Source organism: Drosophila suzukii, chromosome 3 (assembly GCF_043229965.1).
Source record: "Drosophila suzukii chromosome 3, CBGP_Dsuzu_IsoJpt1.0, whole genome shotgun sequence".
Lineage (NCBI taxonomy): Eukaryota > Metazoa > Arthropoda > Insecta > Diptera > Drosophilidae > Drosophila > Drosophila suzukii.
Genome location: NC_092082.1, coordinates 17,805,172 through 17,827,869, shown reverse-complemented (window position 1 = coordinate 17,827,869; position 22,698 = coordinate 17,805,172). Strand labels below are relative to the sequence as shown.

General features: G+C 41.2%; 7 protein-coding genes across 8 annotated transcripts; 3 read left to right on the top strand and 4 right to left on the bottom strand.

Moving 5' to 3' along the window:
- Positions 1–1,667: 1,667 nt before the first annotated feature.
- Positions 1,668–7,549, bottom strand: LOC108006195 (pneumococcal serine-rich repeat protein). The gene is made up of 4 exons (XM_070996865.1): positions 7,510–7,549; positions 6,015–7,438; positions 2,697–2,834; positions 1,668–2,571 (listed from the first exon to the last, which is right to left on the bottom strand). The coding sequence occupies exons 1-4, from the start codon at positions 7,511–7,513 to the stop codon at positions 1,711–1,713; spliced, it is 2,427 nt and encodes an 808-aa protein (XP_070852966.1). The 5' UTR covers positions 7,514–7,549; the 3' UTR covers positions 1,668–1,710.
- LOC108011438 (peritrophin-48) lies at positions 3,236–5,049 on the bottom strand. The gene is made up of 3 exons (XM_017076569.3): positions 4,890–5,049; positions 4,191–4,783; positions 3,236–3,886 (listed from the first exon to the last, which is right to left on the bottom strand). The coding sequence occupies exons 1-3, from the start codon at positions 5,032–5,034 to the stop codon at positions 3,368–3,370; spliced, it is 1,257 nt and encodes a 418-aa protein (XP_016932058.3). The 5' UTR covers positions 5,035–5,049; the 3' UTR covers positions 3,236–3,367.
- A 1,307-nt stretch (positions 7,550–8,856) lies between the features above and the next one.
- On the top strand, positions 8,857–10,590 carry LOC108006214 (peritrophin-48). The gene is made up of 2 exons (XM_017069652.4): positions 8,857–9,070; positions 9,244–10,590. The coding sequence occupies exons 1-2, from the start codon at positions 9,067–9,069 to the stop codon at positions 10,311–10,313; spliced, it is 1,074 nt and encodes a 357-aa protein (XP_016925141.2). The 5' UTR covers positions 8,857–9,066; the 3' UTR covers positions 10,314–10,590.
- A 1,628-nt stretch (positions 10,591–12,218) lies between these two features.
- LOC108006212 (peritrophin-48) lies at positions 12,219–13,694 on the bottom strand. The gene is made up of 2 exons (XM_017069650.4): positions 13,615–13,694; positions 12,219–13,368 (listed from the first exon to the last, which is right to left on the bottom strand). The coding sequence occupies exons 1-2, from the start codon at positions 13,622–13,624 to the stop codon at positions 12,305–12,307; spliced, it is 1,074 nt and encodes a 357-aa protein (XP_016925139.2). The 5' UTR covers positions 13,625–13,694; the 3' UTR covers positions 12,219–12,304.
- Positions 13,695–14,844: 1,150 nt separating this feature from the next.
- On the bottom strand, positions 14,845–16,879 carry LOC108006210 (peritrophin-44). Of its 2 annotated transcripts, none has more exons than XM_017069647.4 (2): positions 16,738–16,879; positions 14,845–16,034 (listed from the first exon to the last, which is right to left on the bottom strand). In XM_017069647.4, exons 1-2 carry the CDS (start codon positions 16,742–16,744, stop codon positions 14,983–14,985), a joined length of 1,059 nt encoding a protein of 352 aa, XP_016925136.3. In that variant the 5' UTR covers positions 16,745–16,879; the 3' UTR covers positions 14,845–14,982. The 2 variants fall into 2 exon arrangements, with proteins under 2 accessions (XP_016925136.3, XP_016925135.3); XM_017069646.4 differs by lacking the exon at positions 16,738–16,879 and adding an exon at positions 16,514–16,656.
- Positions 16,880–18,055: 1,176 nt separating this feature from the next.
- Positions 18,056–19,307, top strand: LOC118877367 (peritrophin-44). Its single transcript, XM_036815892.3, has 2 exons — positions 18,056–18,188; positions 18,247–19,307. Exons 1-2 carry the CDS (start codon positions 18,182–18,184, stop codon positions 19,239–19,241), a joined length of 1,002 nt encoding a protein of 333 aa, XP_036671787.3. The 5' UTR covers positions 18,056–18,181; the 3' UTR covers positions 19,242–19,307.
- Positions 19,308–20,244: 937 nt separating this feature from the next.
- Positions 20,245–21,824, top strand: LOC118877319 (peritrophin-44). The gene is made up of 2 exons (XM_036815533.3): positions 20,245–20,385; positions 20,781–21,824. The coding sequence occupies exons 1-2, from the start codon at positions 20,379–20,381 to the stop codon at positions 21,773–21,775; spliced, it is 1,002 nt and encodes a 333-aa protein (XP_036671428.3). The 5' UTR covers positions 20,245–20,378; the 3' UTR covers positions 21,776–21,824.
- Positions 21,825–22,698: the final 874 nt, after the last annotated feature.

The window sequence follows — 22,698 nt, the reverse complement described above, 5'->3', positions numbered from 1 at the left end:
TTTATATTATAAGCCCATTAATCTGTGATTGTTTGTTGTTATGTATGTATATAGGTACATTTAATAAATAACACATTTTTTAATCGACAAAAAGGGCAACGATCTTGTTGCGCTAATTAGCACAATTTAAAAGAAAACACTTTTGTTTGTTTTAGGAATGTAAAATTAAGTGGAATACAAGTGACACACAGTCACAAAGTAATTCCTATTTCCATTGGAAGGTATACAACTTTCCTTGTGATACATGTACGAAAGTATGTATTTACTTTGCCGACAACCCCAAAACGAATTTTTCGGTTTGCCATTTTGCGCGACTTAATGAGTCACGCGACTCCACGTTTGACCAACGAGTTTGGCCAACGGAGACGGCTGAATTAATTACTGGGCAGCTCGGCGATTAGCTGTGAGCAGAGAACCAGCCCTAATTGAGCCCCACCGCCTCAGAAGTTAAATTTAAATTTGTATTAGACGAACACATCGCACAATCGTTTATGCACACACATATTCGCCACATAATCAAGCAGGCCAACATGGTTTTTGGATAATTTATGAATGAACGGATCAATGTGCGACGAGATCAGGGACAATCTTTCAAAGTTCGTATGCCGATTGAATGACATCATTTATAAATTTTAAATAAAGTTCAGCCCGGAAAGCTATACGACAATCTCTTCGCCCTGACCTACCTTATGCTAAATCACACTCGAACATTCCATTTTTATTTTGACAATAATTAATAAAATATATAGTAAAAATAAAATTCAAAATTTATTTCCGAAGCCTTTTTTGGAATAACTCAACAAGTAACTATGTTTATAGAACATTTATCTTTCGACAAATTTGTTCTTAATAAATTTGCTGAGCAAACGTGAAAATCGTTTGGCAAATATTAAGAGTTACAGTGTGACTTCCATAAATGTAACATTACCAAATCCAAGTATGCATAAATCAAGCCACGGTTAATTTTTTATAAAGACCACAAATGTACATTTAGCCAATACTATACACAAATTCTTAATCCTAATCTCAAATTTTACTTTTTCAATTGTACTTTTAATTTTCTTTCCCATAATTCTAAACTTAATAATAATGCCTTTATCTCTAGTGTCAAATTACATTTATTTTACACGAACTAAGCTTTTTATTTCCGATCGTAGAATTTTTTGAGCTCTCTTTTAGGCTGAAAACAAACTGTTCACAACTAATGTCGCTTGATATCTTATCCCTTATCAGTTGTAAAGCAATTTGCGGACGTCTTTAAATATTTTCTATTGATAAGATTCGGAATTTCATCAAGCGAGCAGAAGATAACTTCAATCAAGATCAGTTAGAGATCATCACTGCTTTAAAATGCCAGCAGCTAACAGAATTAGTTTCGCGGTTATTCTGATATTTTTTCTACTGTTCTCCTGTTTTGGAAGCAACTCAGCTGATGAAAATCCGGAAGATGTGAAATTCCCCGAGCCAAGTACCCTTACTTTTTGGGAACGTATTGTGAGCGGTGTTAAGAACTATCCCTGGAAAACTGATAAAATAGAGAAGGAGAGCCCCGAAACTGCTCAGAGAAGGGCCGTTTTTTGGCAAAGACTGACGATGGCCACAGTTCTTTAAAAAATATTCATTATTCTTTTAACATTTTTTGTATGTAAAGAATGTTATAAAATACATAAATTAAAAACCAACGACCGATAGATATACCGTGTTTATTAATCACTTCTGGAAACACCTGACATTCTTTTCCATATCGCAGTAGCCCAACTTCTGATCCCAGTAGAGGCCCTTGGGACAGGATGTGACCACAGGCATCCCACCGATGCAGATGTAGTACTTGCTGCAATCCTCCGGATGGGACATATAGCTCTGCTCGGTGGACGGACAAGTCAGAGGGTTGAACTCTGTTCGAGGTGGGGAAGGTGGAGTCGGCAGAGTTACAGGAACCAACTCGGTGGTGAGGAATTGCTGGAGAGTGCTGAACTCACTCGATCCTACTATATAGCACACTGTTATTGGTGCCCCACTGCTCGGCGTAGTGTCTTCCACGACGATATCCACATTAGTAACGGGTTCTGTAACCCTGCTCTCCCCATAGCAAACGGCCTGATCACTCAACTGACACTCGGACTTTTCGAAATTCCACGAGGTGCCACGTCCACACTGATGACGGTGCAGGTAGCCGTAGGCACAGATGAAGTACAATCCACAATTTCTGGGATGCGGCAGGAAATACGCTCCATAATGGCGGCACTCGATATGCTCCGGATCGTACTTCTCCATGGGATTGACCGGCAGACCACTGGTCACATCGACGGCTACGAAGATTGGCCGTGGTTTGTCTGGCCACCACATAAGGTCGGAGTTATCCACAGGGGTAGCTTGGGTTTCTACAGGGGATACGGGCAAATCACTTTCCCGACAGTTGGAATTCTCTGGCAGATCGCAGATCCCACGATTACCATCGAAATGTAGGTCCTGATCGCAATAATGGAGGGTGGGAATGCGTGAGCAGGAAAAGTATCCATTGCAATCCAGCGGATGGGGCACCAAATCGCCATCCTGATGATCCAAGCAGATCTAAAAGAAGGAATGAAAATTCTGAACGTTAAGATAACGAATCTTTGAAAGTAAATAATGCTAGTTATAGTTTCTTAAAGTTTCATTCGGTAATGACATAATTATAAGTTTGACTAAAAACTCACATGGCTGAGGTCACCCAAAGTTATACGAACTTTGGGCAGTTCCCAACTCCGATCCACGGCGTGACCTGCTCCCAAATGGACGCAGATGCTCAGTACCAAGACAAATGCCCAAGAGCATTGCATTGTAGCTGTTAGTTCCTTTATTTATGTTGATGGTTCTTTGCGGCTTCAGAATTCCTAAGTTAGTGTTTCGGCCGTCTCATGACCGACCCTTTTATAAGGTCTATAAAATGGGTGTGGCTATTGTAAAATCTAATCGAAAACTTGTGTTTGCATTCTACGTTGCGATGGCAATGTTCGCGTTTTAAGATAACATTCTAAAAAATATGTTTGATATGCTCACATCTAAAAATAAGTACCAGACAGATCTTGATCATTTAAATTTATCCATATCATTTCCTTAAAATGGCTCTTGAAAAATAATCTTATTTATAGGCACAACTTAGGAATATATATCGGATAAGTCGAGGAAGGGAGAGCCAGTACTGAACACTGGCGAGACTTTTTTGTTAAGAATAACATATTAGAGGTTGTAACAATTTTCTTGCGATCATAGCTTTATTGCCTTTTATAGGAGCTGAATACTAAATGGTAAATATATAGGATCGTGCTTGCAGATTGTCCTGTGTCGAAGAGTTCTCTTTCAATGAACCTTGACTGGATGGGTGTGCTTATGCATCAACCGTAGATGCCTCATCTTCAGTGGAATCGGTGGTTTTGGTGAGACTGGATCCATAGCAGGCTCCGTTGTTCTTCACATATGCTTCCATGCCGTCATCAGGCTTACAGGCGCCGATGTTCTCGTTGAAGAAGTACGTTTCGGGGCAGGTGTTCAAGGTGGCTTCGTTATTCTTGTTGCAATAGTAGTACGTGGAGCAGTTATCCGAATTGACGGCATTCACGAACTCCTTGTTGGCAAACTGGCAACGATTGCAACCCGCTTGGGGCGTGGCCGCCTGGCGAAGCACGCAGATCTTTTGCCGGACATCGTAGTAGTATCCAGTATCGCAGGATTTGGCAACCCATTTGCCACTCGTGCACACGGAATATGTGCCACAAACGGTGTCCGATGCCTGGATTTCTCCTTCCGTAGAACAGGAAACGGAAACACTGCTCAGGGGAACACCGGTCACACGGCTGCACACTGCGGTCGAGTTGTAAGTACATTGGCCGGTGGCAGGGTTATAAGCCTACGGATTAAATTGTAAATCACATGAAATATAGTTTAAATAGATATTAAGTATGACATTAACTATCAATTAATTTTAAAGTGACACTATTAAGAGTTGATCTTTTGACCCAACTGAAGAAGATATAAAAACTGAGATTATTATACAACGATTTTTCAGAAACAAAATACGAAATACTACTGCTTTAGATCAAAAAACCATGGTACAAGGAACGTTTGGTTATAAAATACGATTTGGTGGACTTATAAGAAACAGTGGTTAGTGATTACGAATTTGGCCGGATGCAATAAGAGAATTAACTTACATCCTGATTGTTGGTATTGGAGCAGTTTCCAGTTTTCAGAAAGACGCCAGTGCTGTTGGATAAGCAGTAGTTCCAGGTCTTACAGTCCTTGGTGTCGCCGAAATATTGGTTAGGGGGAACCACGTCGCAGAGTGAGGTCAGAACGGTCTCATTGCTTTCGTTCAGGTTGCTTGAGCAGGATCCATACACGCAGGCAGTTTTGGAGGAGTCGAATGTTTGGCCAGACGGGCACTTTCCTGGCATCGCAATACTATTGTTGCAATAGTAATATCCACCACAGACGGCGATGTTTGGCACCCAGGTTCCATTCTTTCCGGCACAAGGCTCTGAAACGCCGTAGTAACAATCCACCTGGCTGGATACAGCGCAGGTGCTCCTTTTGTAGTCATAGGAATAACCAGATTGGCACTCAGCCACAACGGGTCCGGTCGACTGGCAGACGTAATACTTCTGGCAGGTCTCGAGGCTGCCCAGCTGGGTTCCGGTCTTAACCGCCGTGCAGAAGGCGGTCACATTGTAGGTGCCCTCCATAATATCATCGCCCATGGCGCTGCCGCCCATCAGGCACAGGATCGTCACCAGTAGAAGTTTGCCTGCGAGTCACAAATCACAAGTTAGAAATCACAATTCACACTCCGTAATGAACAGAAATCCTCGCGGTTATCCACTGAACTATTGGTTAAACTACTCCACACTTGCCTGTCATCGTTAATTGGTAATACTTTTGGTCTCTCGGGAAACGAATAACACCACTTGTATTGGCCAAAGAAAGGTAGTCGAAAGACTGATGTTGGAGTTTTCCCATCGCCTTGTTTTTATAGGTCTGCGCCGCGAACTTGGCCATCTAGATCGTAAATTGAGTGTAGATAAGCCAGCTATTCTCAGGAATTATAGACATAGGAACATGGTTCAATTTTTTATTTATTCCACCAGATACGCGCTGAACATCTTGTCTGTTTGATATTTTACCAATTTTAATTAAAGTTAACCGCAAGTAAGCAGCTATCATACTTTATTTCAATCTGTTCCGCAACTTAATAATTAAAAAAGGAAACGATTGACGCCACATCATTATCTTTATCAATGTTTTAAGGTGTGCTTCGAGAACTAACACATCATGTACTCGAGATCATAAAAAGTATATAAGGATAATCTACTTTGTGATATGAAACAAGACCATACATATGTATATTAAATGTATGCTTATTTTGTAACATGAATTTATACTTTACTCGAAATTTAATAGCTGCTTATCTGCTTTGGATGTCGTTGTTTCTAGCCAGTAAACTTTTTTCGGCAATGAAAGAACCTTTAGTTCTCGTAGTGTTTACTTTCGACTTTATTACCATGCCAAATGAGGTCTATAAAGGTGTGTTTATAATCTTTTGGGATATCCGTAAATTGATTGGAATTTTCCGATATACATTACAAACAAGCATTCGTTTTAAAATAATCAAATACTGATGCGGCTTAAAATTTAGTCTAGCGTTATACGTTTAAATCGACGGCTCCGGATAGTATTATAACAAAGCACACAAATTTATAACTGCATAAAAATGTTTGATATTGATGTATGTATATGTAAGATTACAGGTACCAATTGTGTCATAAACATTAACAATTACAACTAGCTTTTATAAAAGTTATAATCTGTTTAGTGACCTGGTACAAAATATATTGCCTACCTAAAAGGGTGGATATTTTGTAATTCTGTTAAGTTTTACATAGCTAGTACATACTTATCTTTGAGTAATAATGAAATATACTTGAAATAGTTTATTTAATTGTTTGCAGGATTATATATAAAATATTATTAAGTGGTTATTTTGTGGTTCCGGTTGAAGTTCCGGTGGAAGTTCCGGTAGAGGAGGAGGTATCGGTTTTTGAAGAAGTATCAGTGGAAGTTCCTGTAGATGTTTTATCGGATGTTCCACTGGAGGTATCTGTTTTTGAAGAAGTATCAGTGGAAGTTCCGGTAGAGGTTCCGGTCGAGGTTCCTGTAGAGGTTCCCGTAGAGGTTCCGGTGGAGGTTCCCGTAGAGGTTCCGGTGGACGTTCCCGTAGAGGTTCCGGTGGAGGTTCCAGTAGAGGTTCCAGTAGAAGTTCCCGTAGAGGTGCCGGTAGAAGTTCCCGTAGAGGTTCCGGAGGACGACGATCCAGAGGAGCCATCCGAAGTGGATGGAGCAGCAGTGGTCTCAGTTCCGTTGCTTCCCGTGGGATTGCAACACAGGTACTTGGGCTCCACACCGTTGACACAGGATCCGGAGCTCTCGTGGAAGTAGTAGTTGGTGGGACAGCTCTCTAGGGCCTTCTGGACACCATTCACGCAGTACAAGTAGTCGGAGCAGTTGCTGGACGAATAGGCATTCACGAAGCTGGCGGTAGTGCCCAGACATCTGTCACAGTTGTTCCTGGCACTCATTCTGGTCACACAGGTCTTCGAGATGGTATCATAGAAGAGTCCCGAGGGGCAGGTCATCAGCTGGTAGTTGAGACTGGAGGAGCACAGGTAGTACTGATTGCAAGCGGTGGCCGCGATCATCGATCCCGCCGAGGTACAGGTAGTGGGATTCGTGGCCACTCCGGTCAGAGATGGATCATTGGTGACCTGGGAGCAGGATGACAACGTCTTATAGCCGCAGTTGCTGGCCTGCACATTGTAGACCAGTCCATTCCCGCAGGATCCCGAGTGCAGGACGTTGTCCTGGCAGTAGTTCCAGCGACTGCAGTTCGAGGGACTGCCGAAGTAGCTGCCATCCTTGACCAGATTGCACAGGTTGAGGGTCACCGACGAGGTAGACACACTGTCTCCGCTGCTGGATTCCGTGCAGGGATAATTGTTCTTGTACACACAGGCCATGGTGGTGGGATTGAAGTTCTCGCCGGCAGGACAACTGCCACTCACGGCACCGGAGGCTCCGCAATAGTAGTAGCCACCGCAGGACGAAGTGGATGCGGCAAAGGTGCCCACCGCCTTGCCCAGACAAGGATTCGTGCTGCTGGTGCAGGTGCTCGGCACACTACCCGTGCACTGCTGGGCATTCTTGTCGAAGTAGTAGCCCGTGGGACAGGACATGGTCGTGTACGAGGATCCCTGGCACTGGTAGTACGTGGAGCAGTCCTGGCTGGCCACGTAGTTGCCATTGCTGACCAGCAGGCACAAGGCGGTCACGTTCAAATCGGCTGTTGCTGGAGCGGCACAGGCGACCAGTAGCGCCACCGCTGCGATGATGGATCCTTTGTGTCCACCTGGGAAATTAAAATCATATATATTTTAGTACTTTTCCCACTTAATTGAATTTCTTAACTCTAAAACACACCCATTCTTTAGCTCTGTATTTTGCTGGCTCCTAGTTGTATACTGTTTCTGGATGATGGCATCCAGGGGTTTTTATTTGGAGTCCAGCCCGGGACTTATCTTCGATCCGCTTGGCTGTCCAAGTTGATCGACGACCCGTCAGGCCAGGAAATCATTTTGTGATACATCGCCACGGGCAACCAGTATAGGCAGCTCAATTTTGGCATGATCGATGGCCCTTTTGACAGGTCAACAAAGTAGTGGATAAGAAGTTCCCCAGAATGGACACCTCAAAACATACCGATAATGTTTGTATTAAATAAAAAATATGATTATCAAAAACGTATAATCTTATGAATGTTTTTCCCAAATTAAAACTTTTATAAAATACATACCGCTTCAGCAAAACATAGACCCCAAAATAAGGACAAATGCAAGATAAAGTTAATCTATTGATTAAAAATAAATAAACGCCTGTAAACCACCGAGTTCTCGGAATTAAATCGATTTTAAATTTAACTATTAACACTTCCTTTCATTGTCTTACCAAAAGGGCCAACGTTTTTGAACAAAAATTCGATTAGATTATTATGGGTAACTGAAATGTTTCCAGTCCTAAGAAAGCCACATGGTTCCCAAATTTAATGATACATTTTTAAACGGTATTTGGATTCGATTTGGGAAAGTCAGCAGATAAGAGTCTAATCTAAATTAGTTTTGAATTACCTACCAATTATATGGCACTTAGGCACATACTTTATGATTCGTATTCTGCTCCAAAGCATTCTAACAATAATGACTAACGCATTATTTCCCATATATTACGAAGTTTGTTATTACTGAAGCAGCAAAACATGTCTTACTGTTTAAAGTTCAGTTAAATGTCCACAAAACAAAAACGATTAGGAAATGTATTTGATTGAGTTGAATAGATAAAAATGATTTCATGCGAAGAGAATTCCAGTTAAAATATTAAATTAGAATTAAAAGTAGTAATCTAAACCACTTGAAACTAGACTAATCTACCAAATTTCTACAGAAATTGGTCATCGTCATCTATTAATGCCATAATGTCGTATGCACCAGTCCTATCAGTACGGAAACAGAAGATAAAGACCATTACCTCTTATTTTAAAATAGTATTCTGTATTTATTATTTATGGTAATAAATTGACGGAGGGCATTAGGGATAATAAATATAAAAAACTTGTGCCAGCGTGAAAGTTTTCATTGAGAAAAACTTAGCGGTATGACAAACAAAAATAATCGACCTGGGAGCGGTAGCGGTCAAATTTATCACTTGTCAAATTGGGAATTAACAGAACCTGATAAAACTGAAATATGAATACGCCATGCCTCCATTTTAGTCACTGACGACAGCTCAGGCAGTAAGTAATGCTCCAAAATTTATAGACCTTTCGAAGTGCCCCAAAACAAATTGAGGTACTCATTGTCTTTGGTCAAGTATTTAATGCCAAAGTTTGGGGGCTCCCAGCTAGACGTTTTTTTCGTCGGATGGTGTAAAGGGTTGTTTATTTTCTTCGTTGAAATATAGAAAGTTGGCTATACTTCAAGCAAGATGGGTGAGTACTATCGTTATTGTCTCAAATCTGTCAAGGAATATTGTTATTTTAACTGAAAAATGTTTTCTCATTAATAATTTAAAACTTCATTAACATTTTAGTTTATGTTTTTTATTACAAAATTGATGTAATTAAGTTTAAATTAAATACTAATGAGTATTTTCTGCAAGCAGGTACAAGTTTCGTCTTGTTTTTTGGACTACTCATGGTGCCCCTGATATCAGGAGCCTCCACCTTCAATGCGACTCTTATATGCGAACTGGTGGTCAACGGGACAAAGATGAACGACCCTCGGGCCTGCAATGCGTGGGTTGAGTGCGTCGATGGGAACCCAGTTAGTGGAACCTGTGGCACTGGACTGTTCTACGACAGGGAGAGCCAGAAGTGTCTGAGTTCCGGGAGTGTGAAGTGTGTGTCAAGTGATCCCTGCGCCGCTCTGCCCTCCGGATTCGCAGAGGATCCGTACTCCTGCAACGGGTATTACTACTGCAAGGATGGCAAGGGACAGCACGGCGTCTGCAACACGGGAATGAACTTCAATCCGGGGACCGAGGACTGCATCCGGGACTTTCCGTGCTCGAATAAGATGGACCCGGACAGCTACTGCAACATCCTGCCGGATGGTGTCTTTGTCAAGGACACGGACAACTGCAATGGCTACCAGATGTGCTGGGATGGCCAGGTGATAAACGGCACCTGTCCGGGCACTTTCTATTTCAAGGCTTCCACGGGCCAGTGTGATTATCCCCAGGATGTGGCGTGTGACTTCAAAACAGTGCCGAATATTACCGAAAAGGGTGTGTGTCCCGATGGGGGTGGATTTATTTCCGATAACCGAACCTGCAATGGCTACTACTACTGCAAGGAATTGGCAGACGGAGAGTTTACCCTGGAGCATGGCGAGTGCTCCGACGGCAGGTTTTTCCTGGCCACCGATGGAGGCGCCTGTGTGCCCCGATCCAAGGTGAAATGCAACTACGACCGATGCGTGGGATTGGGCAATTCCACCATTCAGCTGGCCAACGAATCGAATGATGGATGCCGGGGGTTCTCGATCTGCCAGGATGGCGTCGCTATTGGCCAGGGAACCTGCCCGCAGGAGGAGTACTTCGACGAGCTGACCCAGCGCTGCACCACCCAGGTGATTTCCTATACCGCCTGCCAGATATCGGACGGCACCACCGGTTCCCAAGTGGAGCAGCTGACGGTCGTAGATGGTGGCACAACCATCTCCGTCTCGTGAGCCTAAGACGTAAGCGTCTTTAATTAGCCCCTTGATTTTATACGATTCCATAATAAATTCAACAATATTAGGTGCTCTTATCAGAACTAATGGGTATAAAGCTAACAGATCACCTCTTTGTTTGAATCGATGGGATTGTGAAATAGTCATTCAATAATCAATTTAGATAAGCTTGTCCTTTACTGTATTTCAGTTAAATCAAATTATAAAATACTTAGCGTTAGGCTACTTATTTACCTAGTTATAAGATTAAACGGAATAAATCATTTCAAGTAGAGGTTTCGAAGCTGACTCATTTCTGAACCACATGGGCTATATCTTATCCCCCCTGCCAAAAATCGTCGCTTGATGAATGGCACTACCACAAATATTTTGGTCTCGTGAGCAACGTACGCAATCAGTTTTAATTAGACACTTTGTTTTTGGTCGCCGCTACAATAAATATAAGTGCAAAAGGTGCTGTTATCAGGCGTAATAACGATTAAAATACCAGATCACCTCTTGGCTTAGATTTCCTTGAATCGATTGGCAACATAGAACCATGATGTCATTCTTAAAAACGGTAAAGTACTACGGAAGTAGCCCATAGAACCCATTCATGTGTTCAAAAAGTGATATCAGCAAATATCTTGATTTTAGTAGCTGTATATCGGATAACAGCAGCAATAAAGAGGTTCAATGGAAAAATACGAACTTATCAGTTGGAAAATTCGAGTACTTTAACCACTTCAATAAATCACTTCACTCATCAATCATTAAAACTTACAAAATTGAAGTACATCTACTTAAAACCAAATACATTCCATAATGGCTAACATGATAATTTTGCGATGCAGTGAACCATTTAATTAGTCACCTTAAAAGGTTCTCCCCTACAAAAAATGTTTTTAAAGATACATGTCGCATTACTTAGGTCTTGGTAAATACATTTCAAATGTTAAGTTTGTTAAGCATGCTTTTATATTTTCACATTTATTTTTATATATACGTAAATTAGTTTATAAAAAGAAATAAAATATTGGTAGGAGAGACTAGGAAGTAAAGTAAGTTAGGTATCCAAACCAACTTTCCAAAACAAACCCCATACGCAGAATGGACAAGTATTAATATGGTTTTGGATTCTGCAATCAACTTAATATGTTTAAATTTCTCATTAAATGACTTTTTATAGCCGATAACATTTCTCACTCATTCGCCAGGTATTTTTTTTATTTAATTAGTAGCTGAAGTCTTTGTAAAAAATAAAAAAGTCCCTTGGGTGTTCTTGCTCGCTTCAAGGCAAACACGGAAATAACGGCATCGCGACATTGGCGAGTAGCAAATTTGTTATCGGCCTATCAGGAATCGGTTCGGAATTCTCCGAACCCTGCACCTGGGTACTCTTTTAATTAAAACTGATAGCTTTTCGGGTACTCCAACTGTCACGAAAAACAGATTGCCAAAAAGAACCGGTGTGTGTCGCCGTTCTGATAGGAAAAGGGTTGCCAAGAATTTTATCGCCCTGTCGTCGTTCCCCTAATGAACATTTCCGCTCCCGTATTTCCAGCACTCCAAAGACCTGTGCTATAGGATCACTTTATTTAACCTCGACCTTCAGTAAAAAAAATTAACTAATACAAAAAATACTATTGAAAAATAGAAAATTTCAATAAAATAATAAACTATTTTTATGTAAGATCCTCCTGAGGAAATATATAATCTTTTTTTTGTAACAAAATATTAATTCATAACTTTTTGAGAAGGCAATATAGAATCGAATTTTCAAAACATCTTGGTTTGGGGTGTTCAAAACGATCATAAACATTTATTTTGAATGTAAAGATATAGTCTAAAATTGATCGTTTTGCATGGTAAAGGACTTTAATCCACATAAAACACTAGCCCGCCAAGAAGATTAGTAACTACTTTCGTAGAATGCATTTGACCTCCACCATGAATTGGATCGATTTATTACAGATTTAAATTGGAAGTGCTATTGACACCTAGACATCCTAGACGGAGCAGGCGATGTAGTGGTAGTTGGTTTGGGTGCATCCCTGGTTGCGCTCGTCGAAGTAGTAGCCGGTGGGGCAGTGTCCCAGGCTGATGGTCACTCCGCCGGAGCAGCGTCCATAGCTCTGGCAGTCGCCGGCAACGTTCACGTAGGTCAGGTTAGTGCCCACGCACCTGTCCAGCTGGCAGCGCACGTTGAGCCTGTCGCGGCAGGAGAGCTTCTCGAAGTCGAAGTACTGGCCCATGGGACAGCTCAGGTGCTTGGGCTCCGTGTCGTGCTTTCCGGCGACGGGTTGGCCGCAGATGTAGTAGTGCGTGCAGGACGCATCGTCGGCAAAGTAGCCCACGCGAGCGGATCCGGTGGAGTTGTCCAGGCAGAAGGTGTTCTCCGGCTCCGGCAGGGCAGCCGTCTCATAGCAGGACACCTCGGCCACATCCACGCAGTAGCCGAGATCCGCATCGTAGGCCGTCTGCACGGGACAGGATCGGCTGTGCAGGACCTCGCTGACGCACTCGTAGTACTGGTCACAGTGGATGGGGTCGGCCAGGCGGGTGTTGTTGGCCAGCGACCGGCAGGCGGGGCTCGACTTATTCGTCTGGCTGGCGGGACAGGTGTACTGCGTCTGGTACACACAGGAACGGGATGTGGGATGGAAGATCAGCTCGTTGGGGCAGTTGGCCTGGATCTGATTGTTGGCTCTGCAGAGGATGTAGCCGCGGCAGTTGCTGCTGCTGGGATCCACGATGAAGGCGCCATCTGTCTCGTTGGCGCACAGGTTCTTTGGCTTCTCGATAAGTCCACCCGCATACGGACAGACGGCACTCGAGGCCAGGATGCAGCGACCCAGCTCCTTGTTGTAATAGAGTCCTGCGGCACAGCCACCCTGCTCCAGGACGCTGTAGTTGGTGGCACAGCGCACCCAGCTGTCGCAGGTGTTCGGATGCAGGAAGCTCGTGTCCTGAGGCAACAGCTCGCACATATCGTCCACCGACAGGTACTCAAAGTCCTCGATCACGCCGCCCAAGGCGCTGGCCACAAACAGCAGCGACAGGATACCGCTGGCTGCAAGGAAATGAATCAAAAAGCTCGTATATAACTTTGTCAGGATCAAAAGCTTTTTATATAACTAAGTCAGAAGAAAAACATTTAATATATATCTCCCATTACATCCAATACATCCAATAATAATTATAATTATTATCGTTTATAAGCAATCTAATAAAAACAAGTTCTTCCAATTCCTGACGATTTTAACATTCGCGATCGTTGTTTAAAGCGAACTAAAATACATTAATTTTGTTCAAATACCTCTGCTCATGGTGTATATCCTTTGGTTAACTTTTATCCCGGTAACTGGAACTTTCCTTTGCGATCTCCCGGTGGCGGCAATCACAACACAAATGATACTGCACCTTCGGAAGCTGCCGCTCTTAAATATGCAAAGATCATTCTGCTCGGTTTTGTTCGGCGAAAAACAATTTCCAAAATGCACATGCTATCTCAATTTTGATGTACGATAACGGGGCCGCATGTAAATTACACGGCAATAACATCGGAATTGTCTCGTTCGCAGAAGAACAGACTTCTGGTGGTATCGGTATCAATATCACTCCGATCAACGGCCTTCCATTGATAGGGAAATTGCATGTGTCACGATCATATCCCCATCAATGCCATTGACAGTTCTCGAACATCGGGGAATCGCTGAGAGGTGTTGCGATAAAACTCCCTAATTGGTTATCATTCATCGCACATCTGAACATTTTCATCAACTTTCACACCAAATTTTTAAATATTCAACATGGTTTCTACTTTAGCCAGTTTATTTGTATAAAAGTTTTTTTTCTAATGTTTGCGCATTTCTGAAAGCGTATTCCATACATTTAATTATTATAACAAAAAATAACAATAAGTTGACGTTACCGAAGTTTATCGAGAATTCCACACGAGCCTTTAAATTATCTAGTCTTTCAAGTATTAAAATCAAAATAATACCTAAAGGCTGACGTCAAACAACGATATTTTTCCAGAAACTTCCAAGAACAAATAATTTTAATCATGTGCTGGCATATGTATTGAAGCATTAGTCTTTATCTTTAAAAAGTACTTTTCTGTGGTATTCATTACCTTCGTACATAACTTTATGCAGAGCTAAATAAAATGTACATCATAAGTAATGTAATATATATAAAAATTGATGTTTGATTCGCCGAAATCAAATGCTTCATACATAGTATACAGAAAAATGATGAAGATAACTTACAGCAGCATCTTACAAAAATATCAGTTTTGTCTTAAAAAATCCTTAATGATCAATTTCTATACCCCAAACTAAGCAACCAATTATCAAACGCATAAAACTCTTGATATAAAATAATCAATTTTATAAATTGCATTAGATTCAAATCTTAGAATTTTATAGTAATATATATAGTTATAGTAAAACAAATAAATGTTTCTTTATTTCTAAGCCCTTTATTATAACTTTCAATAATTTTTGAAACCCCTTTTCAGCTAATGTATTTCAAACTCGATAGGTCGATGTCGAGGATTTTTTTATTAATTTCTTTTGAATACTTTTCCCATAGTCCTAGCAGGCGTATAGTTAAAAACACGGAAGGGAATTTTGTTATTTTATATAACTGGATGTTGAATAAGGCATTTTCCGGCCCAAACTTAGGTCGATCCGCAAATGGCGTAAGCTGGCTTTGTTGTGGTGCACAAATTGTGGACTTCGTCGTAGTACGGCGAGGTGGTGGGGCAAGTTCCGGTCGATCCGCTGGAGCAGATGGTGTAGCTGTTGCAGGAGGTATTCACTTCGGCCATGAAGGTGCTCTGTACGTTGGCACATCGGTTGTAGGGACAGGCAAAGGAGGCCGGCGAAACGCACTTGCCCTTGGCGGGATTGAATTGGGTACCGGTGGGACATTGGTTCCAAACACCAGTGGCATTTTCTGCTGAACAGTAGAAGTACCCATAGCAGGTGGTAAAATCAGAGACGTACTTATAGGTCTCTGCCGTAGTGCTAGTGCCCACAAAGACTTCCGTTGCATTTTTAAAGTTTGTAGTATTGCATATTTTAGCATCTTTATACCCAACCGTAAACTGGCCGGTGTTTCCATTGGTGTTATCGCTGCTGGTGCAGGGATTGGTCGACTCGCACAGGCCGTTGACGACATTGTAGTACAGGCCATCGCCGCATTTTTGGGAGGTTCCATAGCCATTCACGCAGTTATAGTAGGAACCGCAGTTCTCCGGATCGCCGACAAAGATGTTCGACAACATGAACCGGCAGATGGTGTCCTGCGGGCAGGCAGGTCCCCATACACAGGACTCGGTGCTGGCCTGGTAGACACCCTTCTCGCCGCAGTTGCCATACAAGATTCCTCCCTTGCCGTCACACCAGCAGTACTCGGTGCAGTTGAGCGGATTGGCCACGTACATGGGCGAGGCGGCCGCTGCACAAGTTCGGGTCGCACTGGTGGTGCATACCGTCTTCGAGGGATCGTCACACTTTCCCTTTTGCGGATTGAAGATCAGGTCGTTTTCGCAGGTGTTCCATGACACCAGCTGCTGGGCCCTGCAGTATCCCCAGGCGCGGCAGTTGCTCGGATTGCCGATGTATCCCTCGCCCGACCACTGGGCACACATCTGCTCCATCGTGTAGCCGCTGGCCTGCGACGCCATCAGAAGGCAGGCCGCCAGGACACAGATCCTTGCGTTGAAAACTGTTTGGTGGAGAAAGCAAAGCAATTCAATCGATAGTAAATTTAATGGAATATATTTCTAAAATATTTTAAAAATTCTTGTTAATATTTTAATTCAAAATTTGAATATCAAATGCTTACAAAATAATATAGACCCATTTCTATAATGGAACAGATAAATTAACATTTCTGCAAAGTAACCTAAATCATTTAGTAAAATTCCTTATTGAAGTCGAATCATTTAAAACAATTATAAGTTTGGTTTATACAAAAATGGTTATTAAGCTTTAAAAATAAAAAAATGAAACTAGCGTATAAACAAATATAAGAAAATACCAGAAAATGTCCAAATTTGAAATAAAAAGATTTAAAATATAGAAATTATATCTTCGCGCCATCTACAATATTGATTTATATGTTTTTAAACGAAATTTCAAAAATGTGTTTAATTTTTACACCAAAAACACCGAGTGTTATATCCGTTTCTAGGGCCAACGTACCTCCCATCTTGGAATGGTAATGTAATTTGAACTAATTCACTTGGCAGACGACTGAAGCGAACGTTCCGATTTCTTTACTAACCCAATCAATAGCAGCCTCTGCGTTTTTATAGTTGGCCAATTCGCGGCGCGACAGAGTGGGTAATTAAAAAATTGTCAGCCAGATAAGCCCGTATCGAAATTAAAACTAGATAAAATTCTAAGGTCTGGGGTAAACCACGCACCTTTCATCCTTAATTTTTGGTTTAGCTCCCGGCTCGATAGCGTTGGACGTCGAAAGTGAAACTAGCGGACCGCGGCGAAATGGACTGACTTATAAGTCCTAATCGAAACTTGGTCAGCGGACTTTTTCGTGTTTATATGTATGGCTTGAGATATTTTATTTTTTATTTGACATGACAGCCCTGGCGGTTTTCGGATTATCAGCTGCTGATTGCGAACCCCCTTTGTCTATAATTGTTTTTTAATTTCAAAGTACGTCGCGGAGACGGAGGAATGTCACGGCTCTTATTGATCACTCACTGGTGTTTCCTGGTATCTCGGTATTCATTTCGGCAACACAACGTTAGCTAGATATCTCAATTTGAATCTGGCTGCGATCCTTGGGATGTGTTCAAGTGAAAGAACTAATCAGTTTCCGATGAAAAATTAAAGACTTACACGTTTTTAATTTAATCACCTGCTATAAATAACTTAGCTAAACACTTAATTTCTGTCTAGATTCTATACGAATATTTAAATTATAATTTTATGTATAAGTTTCCTTATTTTCCTTACCTTATTATTTAGGAAAATGTAGTTTTCTTTTTTTTTTTTGTTATTTATGATTTTATCCAAATGCAATAACGCTGTCCTTGACACCTATGGAAAATTATGGATAAGATATTTTGTAGTAATAACTCTATTCATTTTAGTTTAATTGTTTTATAACCGTGTTATTATAATTTTTCGCCTAAAAGTATACTCTTCACATCACCAAAATCCGCACATAAATATGCAATAGAAGGGATTTCTTGCCAATCTATTTGAAATTATCAAGTTAAAAGATTCAAATTTGCTCAAATCAAAGATGGCGCGTTGTTACAAATCTTTATAAGCTCCTTATAAATTTATGAATTAAACCTGCTGATCATGCTACTCTATTTGTTTATTGTATTTCTTGGCTCTAACTAATCTAATCTGCTTCGTAAATGATTTATCGGTTAGCAATTGCCAATCTCCAAGTTCTTTTTTGGAAAGAGCTATTTTACCGACTTAAATTCACCTACTAATTAGTCAGAAGCAACAATATTATAAGGTCCAAAAGAAAAAAAAATTGTATGTGGTTGTTCATAAATTTTAGAAATGACAAGAACAAAACGCAGTTTTTAGTAAAATATTAGGTTCGTTTGAATTTCAAGAAGTTTTTTAATGTAAAAATGAATATTATACTACAACCTTACTAGTAAGAAAAATAATTTAATAAATATATAAACAAATAAATGTAGTAAATAAATGTGCGTAATACCTTTTCAATACCCCGTAGCAAAAACCAATCCTCTTATCTCTCCAACAAAAATAAATGCTGCGGATAGCTACTGATCCTCCGATATAGATGGCCATAAAAGTAATCGTCCACCGAGGGGCGAATTCAGTAAGAGTTATTAGTTCGTCGAAAGTTGAGCTGCGATGGAAAGTGGGTTTATTTTGTACTTTCAAATCGGAATATTGAACTAACCTAGATTCGATTACAGAACCGATTTGTTTCGTGGGCTTAGCACTGGTGCTGCTTATGCTACAAGCCTGCGAATTGGTGAATGCCAGGGATGAGGACATCTGCCGATTGTTTTCCAATAACACTGTGATCCGAGATCCCGATTCCTGCAGCCGATCGATTACATGCATCGATTTTGTGAGTCACTACAGTAGCTGCTCGGGAAACACTCCGTTTTTCGACAAGGATCAGGGCAAATGTGTAAAGACCCTGTCTTCCACGTCCAGCTGTTCGATTTCCTGCGAGGGCGTGGCCAACCATTTCCTGGCCGATCCAAAGTCCTGCTATGGATACTACTACTGCTCGGAAAATGAGATAGCCATGTACGGCAAATGTCCAGATAGCACTCACTTCAATGCCACCACCGAAACTTGCACCCATCAATACGAATCGGCATGCACCACTAGCACCTTTGAGTACTGCAACATAGTTCCAGACAACGTGAATTTTGACAATCTGCAAGGATGCGATAAATATCACGTGTGCACCAAGGGTAAACTGTCGGATAAGACCTGTACGAATCAGTATTATCAGGCCAGCTCGGGAACCTGTGTGGCCAAGGCCCTGGTCAATTGCGATGCCCATCCAAACGCTAATTTGTGCGGCAAGGCCAGCAAACCCACGGTAGACAAATTCGTTCCGGATGGAGCCACCTGTCGTGGTTATTTCTACTGTGCCAAGCAGGCAGATGGCTCTCCGGACCAGAATCCCATCTGGAACCAGTGTCCCCAGGACAAGTTCTTCGACGAGTCCAGCCAGATGTGCATTAGCCCCACATTGGTGAAGTGCACTAACGATCGTTGCGATGGCCGTACTCTTGATTTTGTCCTCAGTACCACTCTGGGTTGTCGGAACTACTATCACTGCTCCGGTGGAGTCGCCAGTGCCGAGAAGTCATGCGGCAACTACTTCTTCGACGAGGAGCTGGGTGGTTGCGTCCCCAATATTAAGTCCTACACTGCGTGTACTAAATAAACACTTTCAATAAAGCTCAACCATCGATGTGATGTGGTTATATTTAGGATTACTTATCCGTTAAAACATGTCTTTAATTTTATTCAAAGTAAAGCTATTTCCATATATGTATGTAGTCTATTATAAATAACAAAGCCCCCAGTAATACGTTTTGTTGGATATCAAAATTAAAGTATCAGCAACCGATGCTTTATGGCGTGGGTAGAGAAGGTTAATGATTTGCCAGGTCTTGACTTTTCGATTCAAATGCTTTTATAAAATTATACAAGTTGACTCATTACCACTGTGTAATATCAAAACTGAAACTCAAATAATGACTATTTAACATTACTTGCTTCATATATGAATAACATCCTGAGTGTAGAATATCAAATATAAAAAAAACTTAATTCAAACAAGAAATTTATAATATTTTATTATATAACACAAAAATAATATAGATATGTTAGTTTGTATAAAAAGAACACCTGTTTATGGTTAATCCAAAAAAATAAATTTTTAAAGAATAACATCATCATGGAAACTTTGGGTTCAGGTGGTATGAGTATAATGCCTCACTCTCATCAACGAAACCATAAATAATATCGGCGTCTTATTTAAAAGTCACAATCAATGTTTTCAAAGGCTCTGATTTTCCCAAAAACAATTAAAAGCCACCGCATGATTATCATTTTGTCATATTTACGATGGTAACCATAACTTGTGACTGCTGATACGACTACTATATTTATAGTTTAACTAATTAACAGCCAATAAGTTTGTTATTTTCAATTACCAAATACTTGACAAGCTTATTAACAAGTCTCACTTTTATTTTCAGTTTTAGTAAGTCTGCATAAATGCCAAAAATTCAATTTCGGTAGATGAGTCTTTATCAATATGATCAGATTTAAATCACAAATTACCACGTACTTGAAGGGGTTTACGTACTTTCGCAGAACTTGCGATAAGATTCGTTTATATTGGGGGTAATAAAAAGCGGTATCAGCAAAAAGCAGTGGCAGTGATTGCCAGTTAATATAAACTTTTTCAATTCACGAAACTCCATTTAGTCGGGAGCAATTAGTTCCCGAGGACAGAGCAAGCTGCTCGATCTGTTCTTCTGCAAATTAAAAGAAAATTCCCCAACAATCAGCCATGCTGAGTGAGTTTTATCATCCAATCCATACACTGCTAAAATATTCCCTCCGATTTTGCAAGGAATTTTAATATATATATTTTTGGTTTGTTTTTCGAAAAGAGATTAGTGTTACGTAAATTACATCAAAGTTTTAGAGAAAATAGGATTTAAGGATCGCTTGCATATTGTTAAATTTACTGTAGAAAGTTGTTGTTGTTGTTTTTTTAAAAACTTAAGATATTTCAGTGTTGAAATAGGAAGAGGAATACTTAGTTTTTATTGGGTACCTAAAATCAGACTGATGTTAGTTAAATGAATTTAACTGTTTTCCTTGGGTTTTGATATATATCACAACTGGGGATATCAGAATAGAACATTTATTTATCTCTCTAACGAAGTATTGCTTACTACTCTTTCAGACCCCCGACTTTTTGGAGTGCTTTTCGGCGGCCTTCTTTTGGTGACTTCTTTGGCTTCTTCAGCTAGTCTTGGGGACTACGAGGAGCTGTGCCGGCTGTTCAAGAACGGCACCCAGATCCGAAAGCCTGGCACCTGTGACCAGTACATCCAGTGCTTCGATGGCGAGGGCACCCTCTTATCCTGTCCCTCCGGCCAGTCCTTTGATCCCAACAAGAATGCATGTGTGGCCACGCTAGCCGGGAGCAACAAGTACTGCGGCAATCGCTGCGAAGGATTGGATGGCCAGTGGGTGTCCGATCCGACCGAGTGCCACTCGTACTTCTACTGCTCGAACGGCACTCCGCTGCAGGGTATCTGCCCTGTGGGTCAGCACTTCGAGCAGAGCTCCCAGTCGTGTCTCTATGGATCGGACTCGCACTGCGTGGATGTGAATAACATTTGTGAACTGGTGGCGGATAACACGAAATTCCGGAAGGAAGACGACTGCAGCTACTATTACCAATGTGATAAGACCGGAAATCATGTGGCCAAAGCATGTTCCAAGACGTACTTCGATGTGGAGAGCGGCAGCTGTGTGGCAACCAACAAGGTGGAGTGCACGGCTCATCCGAAGAAAGACATCTGCTCGATCAGCAAGAAAATGGAATTTAAATCCGATAAAGCCACCTGCCGTGGGTATTTCGTCTGCAGGGCCTTTGATACTGTCGCCGATCTGGATCCCCTGTGGCAGCAGTGCCCCGAGGGCTATTTCTTCGACGACGAACTGAAGGTCTGTGCAGTGGCCACCTCGGTGGTCTGCACCCATAACAGGTGCGATGGACGCGGCACAAGGCTGGTCACCAGCAGCAGCAACGACTGCCACAACTACATTCGCTGTGTGGACAACAAGGAGGTGGAGGAGGAGACCTGCCACTTCGATCACTTCTTCGACGAGAGGAAGGAGGCCTGCTCCAGCACGATTATCTACGATAAGTGCTGCGATGGCCGCGATTGAGATTATTGATTTAATGCTGTCTCCATAATTATAAAGCGCAAAAACCAAAGATGTGTATTATTGTTGAGTTTCATAAGGTAAAGTTATATAAAGAATTATTATATAGTTTCCCGAGATATCTTAGTCTCCCAATCGACTTTTTGGTTTCAGTTAGGAATGCCATTGGGGAATCTCCTCTCCAAAGTCGGCACTGTCCTAAACTTTGGTCTACAATAATATGATTTGTACTTGCCATTATTATATTACCAACTACAAAACTTAAAATAATCCTTGAAGCTACCTCTGTTTCTAATAAATCAAGGTAAAGTATAGCTGTAAATTGACTCAGAGGCGTTTTTCATAATCTGGGTGTGCAACTAAACAACAATGACGCAATAACAAAATTATTTCTAAGTATAGAAACGATCCAATTAAATGAATGTCGAACAAGTACACTTGTATGATAAATCATTAAGGTGACAATGGTATTGGTGAATAACAACATATTTTTAACAACATGGAATTACTATCTTAACTCGAATATAATAAAGTTGCCTTAACAAGGACGGTGTAGTTTTGCCGTTTCCCTTATTTCTTTAAGAATATTTCTGGCACAGTTTAATTCATTAATTCAGAAGTCTAGTATTGATTTTTTTTCAAAGTCCGTTACATTCAAAAATAAAGTTTACCGATTCAGTCTATGAACCGTTTCAAGTCGGATGTAGCGGTTATCTATTAGTATGACCGCAGGGTGGTTAATGTCCAAACTTCTGGGGTTTCCAGATCAAAGCTGTGGTTAAACTTAAACCAAGTTCTTAAAAAGTCATCTTAATATAGTTTCCAAATGATTAAAGGCCACTCAAATTTACAATGAAAGTTAAAAGCGTTAAAAAGGGGAAAGCGCGGGCAGTGTGACCAGATTTTACTGTTTGAATTACCCGCAC

What these genes read in the sequence shown, in the direction of transcription:
- LOC108011438 (XM_017076569.3), bottom strand. Translation starts at nt 5,034, where the DNA reads ATGGCCAAGTTCGCGGCGCAGACCTATAAAAACAAGGCGATGGGAAAA. An exon ending in TTACCAATTAACGATGACAG is followed by an intron (nt 4,784 to 4,889) that starts GCAAGTGTGGAG and finishes TGTGACTCGCAG; the next exon opens with GCAAACTTCTACTGGTGACG. An exon ending in CCAATACCAACAATCAGGAT is followed by an intron (nt 3,887 to 4,190) that starts GTAAGTTAATTC and finishes TTTAATCCGTAG; the next exon opens with GCTTATAACCCTGCCACCGG.
- LOC108006195 (XM_070996865.1), bottom strand. An exon ending in CTTCAACCGGAACCACAAAA is followed by an intron (nt 2,835 to 6,014) that starts TAACCACTTAAT and finishes ACATAAATAAAG; the next exon opens with GAACTAACAGCTACAATGCA. An exon ending in CTTTGGGTGACCTCAGCCAT is followed by an intron (nt 2,572 to 2,696) that starts GTGAGTTTTTAG and finishes TCCTTCTTTTAG; the next exon opens with ATCTGCTTGGATCATCAGGA.